Source organism: Phaethon lepturus, unplaced genomic scaffold (assembly GCF_000687285.1).
Source record: "Phaethon lepturus isolate BGI_N335 unplaced genomic scaffold, ASM68728v1 scaffold28256, whole genome shotgun sequence".
Lineage (NCBI taxonomy): Eukaryota > Metazoa > Chordata > Aves > Phaethontiformes > Phaethontidae > Phaethon > Phaethon lepturus.
In genome coordinates, this window is record NW_010546026.1 from 1 (window position 1) to 11,250 (window position 11,250).

Here is an 11,250-nt window from a genome sequence, read left to right on the forward strand (position 1 = left end):
CGACTACTGCAAGTCCCGTGCCCCCAACGCCGTCGACAGGGCCACCGTCTCCCCCTGGCCAGGTCAGGGACGCCACTCCAACCTTCGCGGCAGGGGTCAGGCGTGGTGTCGGGCAATCATAAGCCAGCTAGCCCCTGTAAGGCTACCCTCAGCCATCCCTGGGGCAGGGGGACCTGTCACCAAATGGGTGCCTCTCCCCACAAAGCATCGCCATTGTGGGCAGCGAGCTCCCGTGCTGCGCCGTGCTTCGAATCATCACCTTCCTCCAGGCAGCAAGCATGGGAGGCATACACAGAGGGTGCCGTGTGTCTCGCAGCATGAAGGGGGTTGGCTCCCCTGCCAGTGGGGACAGTACCTGATCTGGGTGCCTTGCCATTTCCCTATCGGTTAGGGGTGCCTTCCAGTCTAGAGAGACTAGGAGGTGAGCACCTGTAAAACAATCGTAGGCCAAACCAAGTTGCTTGAAGGTGGGACTTGCCTGGGGTCTATCAAGGCAGTCTTAGCAACACTTGGCTTTGGGATCCGTTTCATCAAACCATAGGTGAGAACAGATCCCAAGCAGATGGATCCCTCATTTCCACTACCTTGGCTGGGGAGGCTAGTACTTTATGGGAGCAGCTGTAGTTTCACCTCCAACTTTGTGTTACTGTGTTTCACCCAAAAGTTGGAGAAGCAATTTTTTTTTTTACTCATTCCTCAGAGCTTAAATGTGCCAGGTGGTTGAAGGCCCACACATGCATTGTTTTTTTTCAGGAACAACGCTGAACCTGTTGAAATTTCCAATTATTAATCCTACATGTGACAGGATATTCCGGAGGCAGGAGAGGCTGAAAGAGGAGGCAGCAAAAACAGAAGATCAGCTAAGCAATGAAGAAAAAAAGTACCTTAATCAACTTAAAAAGCAAGGTTACTTAGTAGGTGAGTGTTGCCTGAGTAAAGGTATTGCCCCTCTGCCCCAGTGAAAATACTGCATTACACAAAGGACTGTTAACTCCCTAATTTGCTGTGGAATCCAGCTGGTTTTGGCAAGTAATTTCTTCCCACTCTAAGAACTCATTTCCATTTAATTCTGGGAAGAACATGCTATCTGTAGTAGCAATAAAAAATTTCCAAACTTGTATTCAAGTTGTTTTCACCAGTTTTTGTTCCCTGAGTAATGGGTGCAAGACCTCTAGCTCCTCTGGAAGTAGCATCATTATTATTTCTTTCAAGTACTTCTTTTTCAGCTGTTGTAGTAGCATTGCAGAGGTTTCCTTGTGCAGTGCACCTCCCATCAGCATTTGCTTACCTAGTTCACATAGTAGTTTACAATGATATTGCATTATAGGCCATCTCTGATTCCCAAAGAAAACAAGTTTCACTTCTAAATAATCACATTATGGCTGCAGGCCACAGTGGTTATGCATCATTTTAGTATGTATCCAGAAGAGGGGGTTGCCAGAAGATAGCTCTGATCTTCAAATAATTCTGAGTTTGACAGTCTAAGACACTGAAAGAAGAAGGCAACCTGCTTTACTCTAAAGCAGAAATAATAGTGTCTGTGATCTGGTCCCTGCTATGGTTTTGGGGCTTGAGGAGTGCCAAGGAAGAATTATAGAAGGGATGTCTTAGCATCTTGGCTTTTGAACACGCAAATTGCTAGCCACATAGCATCTTTATCACCCTTATATTAGTGATGTGCACCCCTTTTAAGCAAGGAAAGGGACAGATGTCCAGTTGAAGGAATGCAAGTTAATAAACTAATTACCAGGAAACCTTTCATTTTAATCCAGGAAGAGTTGGAAGAACATTTCAACGGCAGAAGTCTAGCCCTGTGGTTGACTTTGACCCTGACATGCTCTCGTACAGCATAGATGAAGATCCCAGACATTCCCCTAGGAAGCATGTGGAAAGGGAAGAGTTCACACACAATGAAGTGAAGGATGCTCGCTGGTGTTTTGACACGCCGGGGATTTTAAAAGAAAACTGTGTAGGTACTCTGGTGCTGTGTTTCAGGATGACAGCGTTTGGGAGGACTGTTCTGCCTTAGCTATGTGTGTGGGAGAGTATTTCTGCTGCAGTCCTGGGGTTAGGATTCCTTTGGTTTGGGCAATTGTGTTAAAATATGGTTTGTATTTACTTGGGAAGGGTTTATTGTGTTAACGCTGTTGCATTTCTGACTAGCGCATACTGTGATCTTTGCAAAGGAACTGTATGGCTGCATCAGCAACCTTTCTTAACATCTGAATGAAACGACGTAAGCATTACTGCTATAAGCAAGTTTATACCAGTATCACCCAAAGAAGTTTGCCCTTTTTCTAGCTCTGTGAGCCTACAGAAAAAGGTGGAACTTAGGAGGATAACCGGCATTGTTTGACTGAACCAAATCTTTGAGAAAGCATTCTCCTGAAGCTAACAGGATCTGCAGCGTTCCTGTTAATAACTCAAATACATCAGGCCTACTTTAATGTTTCAGTAGAGCAATGGCTCTGAAGCCAGTGCTGATGTAGTGCACGCATCCAAAAAAGTCGTGTTTTGATATTTGATCACTTTGAGCTGCAGGTTGTCTTTTGGGGAAGATTAAAAAGTACAAGGAGGTAGGAAAGTTCTGAAGAGAATGAAGTGCAAGAACTGGACTGTGACTGCACAGATCAAGTGCAGATGCTTCTTTCATGAACACTAGAAGACTATTGGTTTTCTAGTAGTTGTGTTTTCCAGATCATAACCCACTTTACTGTGGCACTTTGCTCTCTGATAGCCAGTGTAAAGACAGTCACCAGCTTAGAGACCTGGTTTAGTAATGAGATTGGATATGTTCTTCCCCTCTTTGGAGTTAAGTGTGGAAAACTTTGTTATGGACCCTGCATTGCCATGGAGATTGGTAACATCTCTGCCTCCTCCTGTTTCTCACTTACTGTGTGGACCAGAATTGAACTGTTCTGTTAAATGTTCTTCACGCCTGATCTACTTGATCTTTTTCCTCTAGCAATATAATGCAAATATTAATTTCATTGTCCCCACTGAAACATCTGGAATGAGTTATGGCAGTACAATTTATCTTGTAGGTTTTAAATCTCCTGACAGAGAAAGAAGTAAACCTGGTTTTGCCAACACATGCCATCATTCCACGGACCTTCATTCTCAAGCCAGGAATGGTCTTGTTTTTAGCAGCCTTGGGACGTGTAGACTACTTACAGGTAAGGGAGGAAAGGATTTTGTGAGCAGCTGCTTCATCTCTTATTATAGTACCAGAAGATAAAAGGCTTTCTGGGTAGCTTTCCCAGACCCTTTCTTTGCTGCTTTTGAGATGATAAATCTGTTAACAAAGCACCGCAATAAAGTCAGAATGTCTTGGGATGGGGAGTTGCAGTTGAAAGGTTTGATACTTTTTACCAGCGAGCAATATTTTATATTGTATAATAGTAACTGCTTTTGAATGTTGACAAATGCCTTCAGCTTAATGTGCTTCCCATAACATACAAAGACACGAGGGAGGAAAGAGAGTGCCAGAGTTAACTGAGAAAATAGGTGGGTTTCCTCATTTCTGTGTTTAGTGAAAGCCATCTGCCAAGAGAGAAAAGCATGAGCATTTTTCTTTCCCGACACAGACGTCTCTGAAGAATTTGCCCAAGGAAGAAATTAAATGTAAAAGTATTTTGGTTTCTGTAAAAAATATTTTTAAAAGGCACCATGTGTCCCCCCTGCCAATTTCTTCCATTTATTAGAAATCCCATGCCATACACCTTTATTGAACAGTATGGAGCTCATCCATCCCATGAGGTTTCCTCTGGAAGGAGTGGTTTCTTCCAAATATGGGTCTAGCACTTACGAAAAGGCCTTTCTCAGTAATTTGCCCCATTTTGGGAAGGGCATGTGTGTATGGCTATTCCTTTGTTTCCGTCAGATCTCCAAGATCACCATAGAAATGTTGAATTGGCATTTAGCTGAGGACATTCTTGACCTGCTGGAAGAAAACCAGAAACGTGGAGGGGGCAGGATTCTGTAAGTCATAGTGTACCAGTATGGCAGGAGAGCTCCATCATAGTTAAGGTGAGAATCCAGAGCCCTGTCCTGAAAAACATCTTGGCAGTATAGAAGAGTAATGCCTCATTCAGAAAAAAATGCTGTTTGTAAGGAGTGCAACCCAGCAGAAAAAAAAATGTTTTTATCCATAGTGTCTTGGGCAAAGCTCTCGGAAAAGAATGAGGCATGTTGGTTGGGTGCTACTGGGGACTTGAGAAAGCACCTGGATTTTCATCCCTGACAAAGTAGGACAGTGATGCAGGTGGTGACGTCTTGCTGGCAGTAAACACCCTCTGCAGAAACACTGCGAGATCAGGCCAGCCTTTGAGTGTGGACAAGGCCTCTCACATGATGAAGAGGATGGGGCAGGCAGTCTGGACACAGGGCTACCAGATGGGTTGTTTTGTCATGAGGAATGATTTTTGTTCTTGGGAGTTGTAGAGAATGTGGCTGGTATTGACAGCCTGGGGAACCTGAGGTCATATAAAGAAATGTCACACCACTTCCTGATGAGAGAGGATCAGGCTCAGAGACGTGTCCAGTGCAGCAGGGCTGGCGGTTAGGCTTCATGCTGTAAGCCTCTTCTCCATGTAATAGTGCTCCTAGCAAACTCAGCTGTGCACATTTAGGGCCCCAGAGATTCTCTATCTGTTTCAGCCCATTGCTGCATCAGTCTTGCATCTACATCCCCCAGAGACCTTGAAGTACAGTTGTGCTTAGACCATGATAGAGGAGCCTCTGCCTCAGATTATATCTGTGAGGAACTTGGAGGAATCGCTGCACTTGGGTTTCCTTATTTCAGGCTGCTAGCAGTGTTTGTAGAGGTCTTTCCTCCTGTAGCCTTGTTTGCTTTAAGTGCAGAAGTTATGAGTGCCTGCTGAAATTGCATCACATTTCATAGTCTTCACAAGTCTTTGCATAGCTTGAGAGCAGCTTGGAACCAAATGTGGTTTGATAGGAGGTGCATGTTAGAAATGTAAAGTGATAGGAGAAGAAGCACCAGACATGTGATGTCTATCACCTCTCATGCTAAATAATCACATTGAGTTTGTTCTTGGGAATTAAACTTGAGCAAAGATATCTCTTGGATGATTTGCCTGTGAGCAGATGTGATGGCAGAGGATGCTCTGAGGCAGGATGGTGAAGCCATGGGTGCTTCTCTCCTGGAAGCTCAGCTCTGCTGTTTATATAAACCCTGGCTGCTCTGCAGTGACAGAGGCAAGAACCCCTCCTTGGACAAGGAGGGGACATCAGTCAAACAGGTTTTCAACATGCAGGAAAGAAACGGAGCAGGGGAGAGCAATTCAGGGCTGCTTTTCTGTTGTCATAAATAACGTCCTCTTCTTTTTTTTTTATTTCAGGGAGAAAAGCCTGCCTGGTTTTCTGTCATGGCTTCTAACCTGTTGCCAGTCCACATTTCTACCCTGAGTAAAGCAGATGCCATCTACGAGAAGCATGCTGGCCAAGAGTTACTAAAGGTAGGAGGAGGTGCTGTCATGGGCTCTTGGTTGCAGATAGGTGGCCATCCTGCCTGGTGAAGTGCCCTGGCTGGGGCACAATTGACAGGGAGGACCAGCACGTGTCAGGAGTTTGGGACTTCTGCAGTGGGTGAGTGGAGGTCTGTGGTGTGGAACAGTCTTGCACAGACTGCATGGCTGCAGCTGTGTTAGTAGAGAGGTCCCAAGATGATGTGTTTCAGCAGAGCTGCAGCTGCTGTTTCTATCATTCAAGCTAAGATTTGTGGAGCTCTGCTCTCTGATGCTTGGCTCTTTTAGAACAGCCTTAAAGTGCAGGCAGCAATGGGGATATTTTCCATGGAAAATTTCAGACTGGGGTTTCAGAACAGACTGCAGTTGAAAAATATACCTTTCTTATTTCCCTGCTGGATCCTCTGCACATCCCTGCATATTTTGGTGGTCTGCCTTTTTCCTTGATATTGCCACACACTGTGTAGCACTTGCAGATTGATGGGGGACAGGGTGAGCTGTCCTTGTCCTGGCAGCTCCATTCCTGTGCACATCAAGAACAAGCACTCTCACTCACATCAAGGCTTGAGCCACAATCTGGGTTGTGCAGTGGGCACTCCATCTTTGCTCACCTCTGAGCTCCCACTGGGTTGCTTTGGATGTGATCCTGATTCTGTTCTTGGCAAACCTGAAGCCTGTAGTGTATTCAAGCCAGCTGTTAATTGGCTAACAATGGTCTAATATATTCCCACTTGTGCCTTGCTTGGCATTTTAAGGTAGGGGCGCTGAACCATTTCATGACTGTTAAATCTTTTCTCCATGTTTTGATACTAGGTTCCCATGGGTGGGGAAGAGCGAATGAAAGAGTTCCCCCCGCTTGTCCCTCAGGACATTACGCTGAAAGGAATCGGTACCACTGAGGCAGTCGCAGATATCAAGCTTTCTTCTGCAGGTAACAATATTTCTTCATCAGTTTGCATTGCAGGTTCTGCATGCTAGAAACATGGATGGGAGGAGGACTCTGAGAGGATGGAGCGCATTTCCTGCTCAGAGCAGGACTGTCACCAACACAAAATCAGGGCAGCCATGACTTTGGCTGAGGCTTTCTTTGGCATTCTCCAAGAATGGAGATTGAGAACTGTGCTTGTACAGGATGACCACATTGGAATACTTTATGCTCTGGCTGCCATACAAGTTCCACAGCATTATGAATGGCTGTGACACTGTCCGCTCTCCAGGTGAGAGGAGAAGGGCCATGGACTGGAAAGCTGTATTACTGTATTTGATATTATTTGGTAATTCACACCGTCTCTCTGAAGCTCACTGGGAAAGAGCTGTGTCTGGGGAGAGAAAGATGTGGCTTTAGGTGCTGCCTTCTATTGGGAAAGGGCAGGATACTACCTTGGAGCTTGGTTTCTCAAAGAAATCACACCTGGGTAGCTGAGGTTCCTAGGCAACACAGGAAGCACCAAATTCTGATACTAATGCTACTACTAATATTTGTCTTGCTGACTGTCTGTATTTTTGGTTTTGGCTGTGCAGGCTGGGTGGCAGTGACAGCTCACGTGGGAGAGAAATTGCTGCTCCGAGCTTATACTCCCAAGGGCACCATGTTGGTGGTGCGGGAGCCTCCCCTTTTGCCATACATCAGTACCGTCAGAGGGGCCCGGATCGCAGGCACTGCTGCCTATAGGACCAAAAAGCTTCCTTCCCTGGTGGAAAACCTGAAAACTTCAGGGAAGAGATAGCACTTCTAATCATCTCAGGAAGGTAGAAGACAGAACAGCCTCTGGAGACCTTGTTGCTTACTGATATTCAGGAGAGCTTGGACTCCTTTTTAAAGGCAGACAGGCACATTTTTGAAAGCAGGCCTGGTGGGGGGGGAAGTAAAGCGCCTGATTCAGGACTCCACAAGTCCATGCCTGATCCAACTGCAGCCATTTTGAATGAGCTGAGTGGCTGGTACCTTGCTGTCAGAGGTGAAACAGTTTCTGCCTGGGACCTGACAGTATCTATGAGCAAACCCCTTTATCTGTTCCCTCTTGAAACACGGGATGGAATACCTGCCTGCCCTGGGCTGGCTTTGCTGCTCATAGAATAGGTCTTCTCTTGCAGACAGGTAAGAAACCATCACCTTGTTCTTGGAGGCTTTATGGTGTTTCCAGAGTTGAAGGAGGTGGCGGGAGTGGGGAGGAGCAGGGAATGCTCCAGTGTGGGTATGACCTTCCTAGAAGGTGATAGTACAAAAATCAGGTCCTTTCAGTCCTTCAACATCTGTGGCAGATGAGGGAGTGCAACACCCTCCTTTTGGGCATAGGAAAGGTGAATTAATGACAAGTAGGTCTGCTTAAAATGCCTACCTTAAAATGCCTGAAGAGGAGACTTTTGCAACTCACTGCTTTGATTTGGTTTCTGTAGCTTGTGTAAAGGTTTCTGAAACTGAGGGTGTAGAATAAAACTTTTCAAAGACACTTTATTCCTCTGTATCCTTTTCAAATTGCTGACAAAGCAATCTTGTGTGGGCATAAGCATCCTGCTAACTACACAAAAGCTCTAGCAAAAAGGCCAGTGTTTAGAAGAGAATGTATCATGCCAGACCTGACAGACGAAGAGTGGTGAAGGTGCTGCAGCTCCGTCCTGCCAGGTCCAGCTACTAGTGAGGCTGAAGATGTATTCCCAAGTAGGCACACATACACACCACATACATACACGTCTGGCCACACAGATTGCAGACACATAGCACTTAATGCAAACATAGACAGCACCAAGGGCCTGTATGCGCATGTGCGCACGCACAGACAGACGTGGTGGATCTCTCCAGCTGCAGGGCTAGGCACTCAGTGCTGCCGCTTTCCCAGTTGCTGGCACCTGGAGATGTGAGCCCCTAAGACTGCAGCCCTGCTCTAGTTACTGGTACAGACCTCTTGCTCATAGGCACAGCTGGCCAGGACTCCCCTGGTCCCATAGCCTTATGCTCTCCTAGAGCCAACCAGGTGTTCTGACACCCTGAGCTAGCCCTTAGAGACCCTCACACCCCTTTTTTTCCCAGCCTGCTTCAGCCATTCTCCAGCTTGTTCTTCACTGGTGACAGCACACCCGTCCGCACTTCAGTTGCTGCACCATGGACACACAGCTCCTCTGACCCATGGTCTGACTCCAGTTGCTGCCCTCACATCCCCATATGGACACAGAATGCAAGCCCTCACCCAAAAAAGTTAGAAAGGAATTCAATAAGGACACAGGACAGACTCTGCTGATCAAGTGCAGGGCATGGCCAGACAAGCATGACAACTAGCCAACTATTTACATACAACTAGCCCTCTTTATCCCCTTACTTCTTTATTTCTACACTTGTTCCCCAAATCACCTAAATCCCTCCTTTTTCCCACCTTTGATTCCTCCCCTGAACAAGTCCTGTGCAAACTCAAAATGTTCTTCCCCTGCATGCCCTGATGTGTCCCACATCCCTAGACAGCAAATCCTCCTTAGCCCAAAAGTGAATGGAGAGCAACGTGACACACAGACTCACAGCATGGTTGGGGTTGAAGACACCTCTGGAGGTCCTCTGGTCCAACCCCCCCTGCTCAGGCAAGGCCACCTAGACCAGGCTGCCCAGTACTGTGTCTAGATGGTTTTTTACTGTCTCCAAGGATGGAGATTCCACAAGGTCCCTGGGAAACCTGTGCCCGTACTTGGTCACCCTCACAGTAAAAAATTGTTTCCTGATGTTCAGAGGGGACCTCCTGTGTTCCCCTCTGTGCTCATTGCCCCCAGTCCTGTCACTGGGCACCACTGAAAAGAGTCTGGCTCCATCCTCTACACCCTCCCTTCAGGTGTTTATATGGGGGGATGGGTGTTGCTCCTGGACAGACGGGCCGATGGCTCTGCACGCACAGCCCTGAAAGGCACCCAGATAGGGCGTTCATTCCTCAGGAGTCTTTCAGGTGGGTTCCTGTCTGCCCCTGTGCAGCTCCAGGCTTGTGCAGATGTGTCCTTGATGGGCTGATGGCCCCGATGACGGGCCTGGGGGTAGCTCAGCAGGGCATTATTTGGGGTCCCCCTCTCACCACTGTCTGTCTGTGCTCCTTTATGGGTGCGCAGCCTGGGCTGGAGAAGTTGCCTTCGTCTGGATGGTGCTTAAAGATGCCTCTTCACTGGCCTGCACTGCAGCTACATTTAGACAGCTCAACAGGGCCAGCCTGCAGAAACCTGGCACTAGTCCCATCTTGCTGCCTAAAATTATGTTCCCAGCCAGGGCATTTTTACTCATGCTGTTACAGAGATACACAAGGTTTCATGCCTTGAGGAGAACCTGCCTCATGCTGGTAGCACATTTGATTTAACAAGGGGTGGGAGAAAACAGTGGAAAGTAGACGCTTGCACCTCCTCATTTGGGGGGGTTCTGCGGAGCGGTCCTAGGAAAGCAGGCATGGAAAAAGGCACGGAGCTCTCAGCTAAACTGGGAGGCAGGAAGAGGATCTGGCTGCGGTCTGTTCAAACTAGCTTGACAAATCCAAACCAGGCATCCCCTGTAACACTGCTCGCTGCTGTACGTCTGGGAAAGGCACAACATGAAAGGAAAACAGCTCCACATGCGGCAAGAGTAACTGGAAGACCTGCCTCTGTTTCAGCGGTGGTTCTCAGCCCCGGGGCTGGATGTGAAAAATTGCAGCCAAGTGTTTGGTGTAGCAGGTCCCCTGGTTTTGGGGAGAAAGGAAAAGAAAAAAAAAAAAAGCCTTTCTACAAGGACAGGTGGGCTGCGTGTGGGCTCAGGGGGTGCTGGGGCCGTACCCAGGAGAAAAGGCTTGCTGCCAACATGGGGATGTGCAGGGAGGAGGCACGCACGCCTCCCATGCCCAGCATCCTTTTGTGTCCAGCCCCGATGTGCAAGCAGTGAGCTGGGGCACGCGGGGGCTCGGCCCTGGGTAGGTGTTGAAGGGCTTTTGCAAAAGCTGTGCTGTGCCTCGACAGCAGCAGCCGGCTAGCGACAAAAATGGGTGCTCCTGACAGACGCTGAACCTGGAGGAGGTTGTCATGTGGAAGCAATTAGTGCCTCCATGAAAGCATAAACATGCCTTTTATGAGCTCCCAGGGCTGAGTTACACTGGAGCCGAAGACGTGCTCGGAAACGCTTCTCAAAGGGAGGGTTTGTGTCTGGTTTATGCCAGACAGCCTGAAAGATAAGGCAATTTTTACCATGCCTGTGGACAACAGCTAATTTCATCTTAGCTCAGGAGCCAAAAGCAAAGGTGGTTTGAGCCTGTGCACAAAAATGAGGCATAAAGAGAGGGCTGGGAATGTCCAAGCCCCTGGGAAGGTCTGCTTTTCGTGAGTGTCCCAGTGTCCACTAGCAGGGTGCAATCATTTACAGCTGCTCCAGAAGAGTGTGTTCCACAGAACCGCGCAGTTTGCTGGAGAACTGCACAAAAACCCAGCTCACAGCTTACAATGGGATAGTAAAAATACAAGTGAAATCCTACGGAAGGACAGATTTGAACGTGTAACAGCTAAAGCTGGCTGGCAATGCCTTTGGGCCGGCAGAGGGTTGCAGCACCCAGGGGTGTTTGTGTACCTGGACAGGGGTGCTCCCCAACTTCCCAGTGAAGCGCAGAGCTGGGCTGGAGCGGGGCATTGTGGCGTGCAGAACTGGGCCAGGCAAGGGAGGGCTGCATCTCCCTGCCGCCCTGCAAGCAGGGACGTGCTGCTGCAGCTGGGAGCTCATGGGCTGGTTTGCTTTGGCATGCATATGATGTGGCGCCAGCTCGCCCCCCCCCCAAAAAAA

The 11,250-nt window shown here is 47.9% G+C and overlaps 1 protein-coding gene across 1 annotated transcript; it reads left to right on the forward strand.

The window, feature by feature from the left end:
- Positions 1–4: 4 nt before the first annotated feature.
- On the forward strand, positions 5–7,250 carry NOA1 (nitric oxide associated 1; the record flags this gene model as incomplete). Its single annotated transcript, XM_010289173.1, has 7 exons — positions 5–62; positions 754–918; positions 1,773–1,969; positions 3,045–3,176; positions 5,364–5,480; positions 6,303–6,420; positions 7,011–7,250. Coding segments are annotated over 7 exons (993 nt in total), but the record flags the coding sequence as incomplete, so codon positions are not given.
- Positions 7,251–11,250: the final 4,000 nt, after the last annotated feature.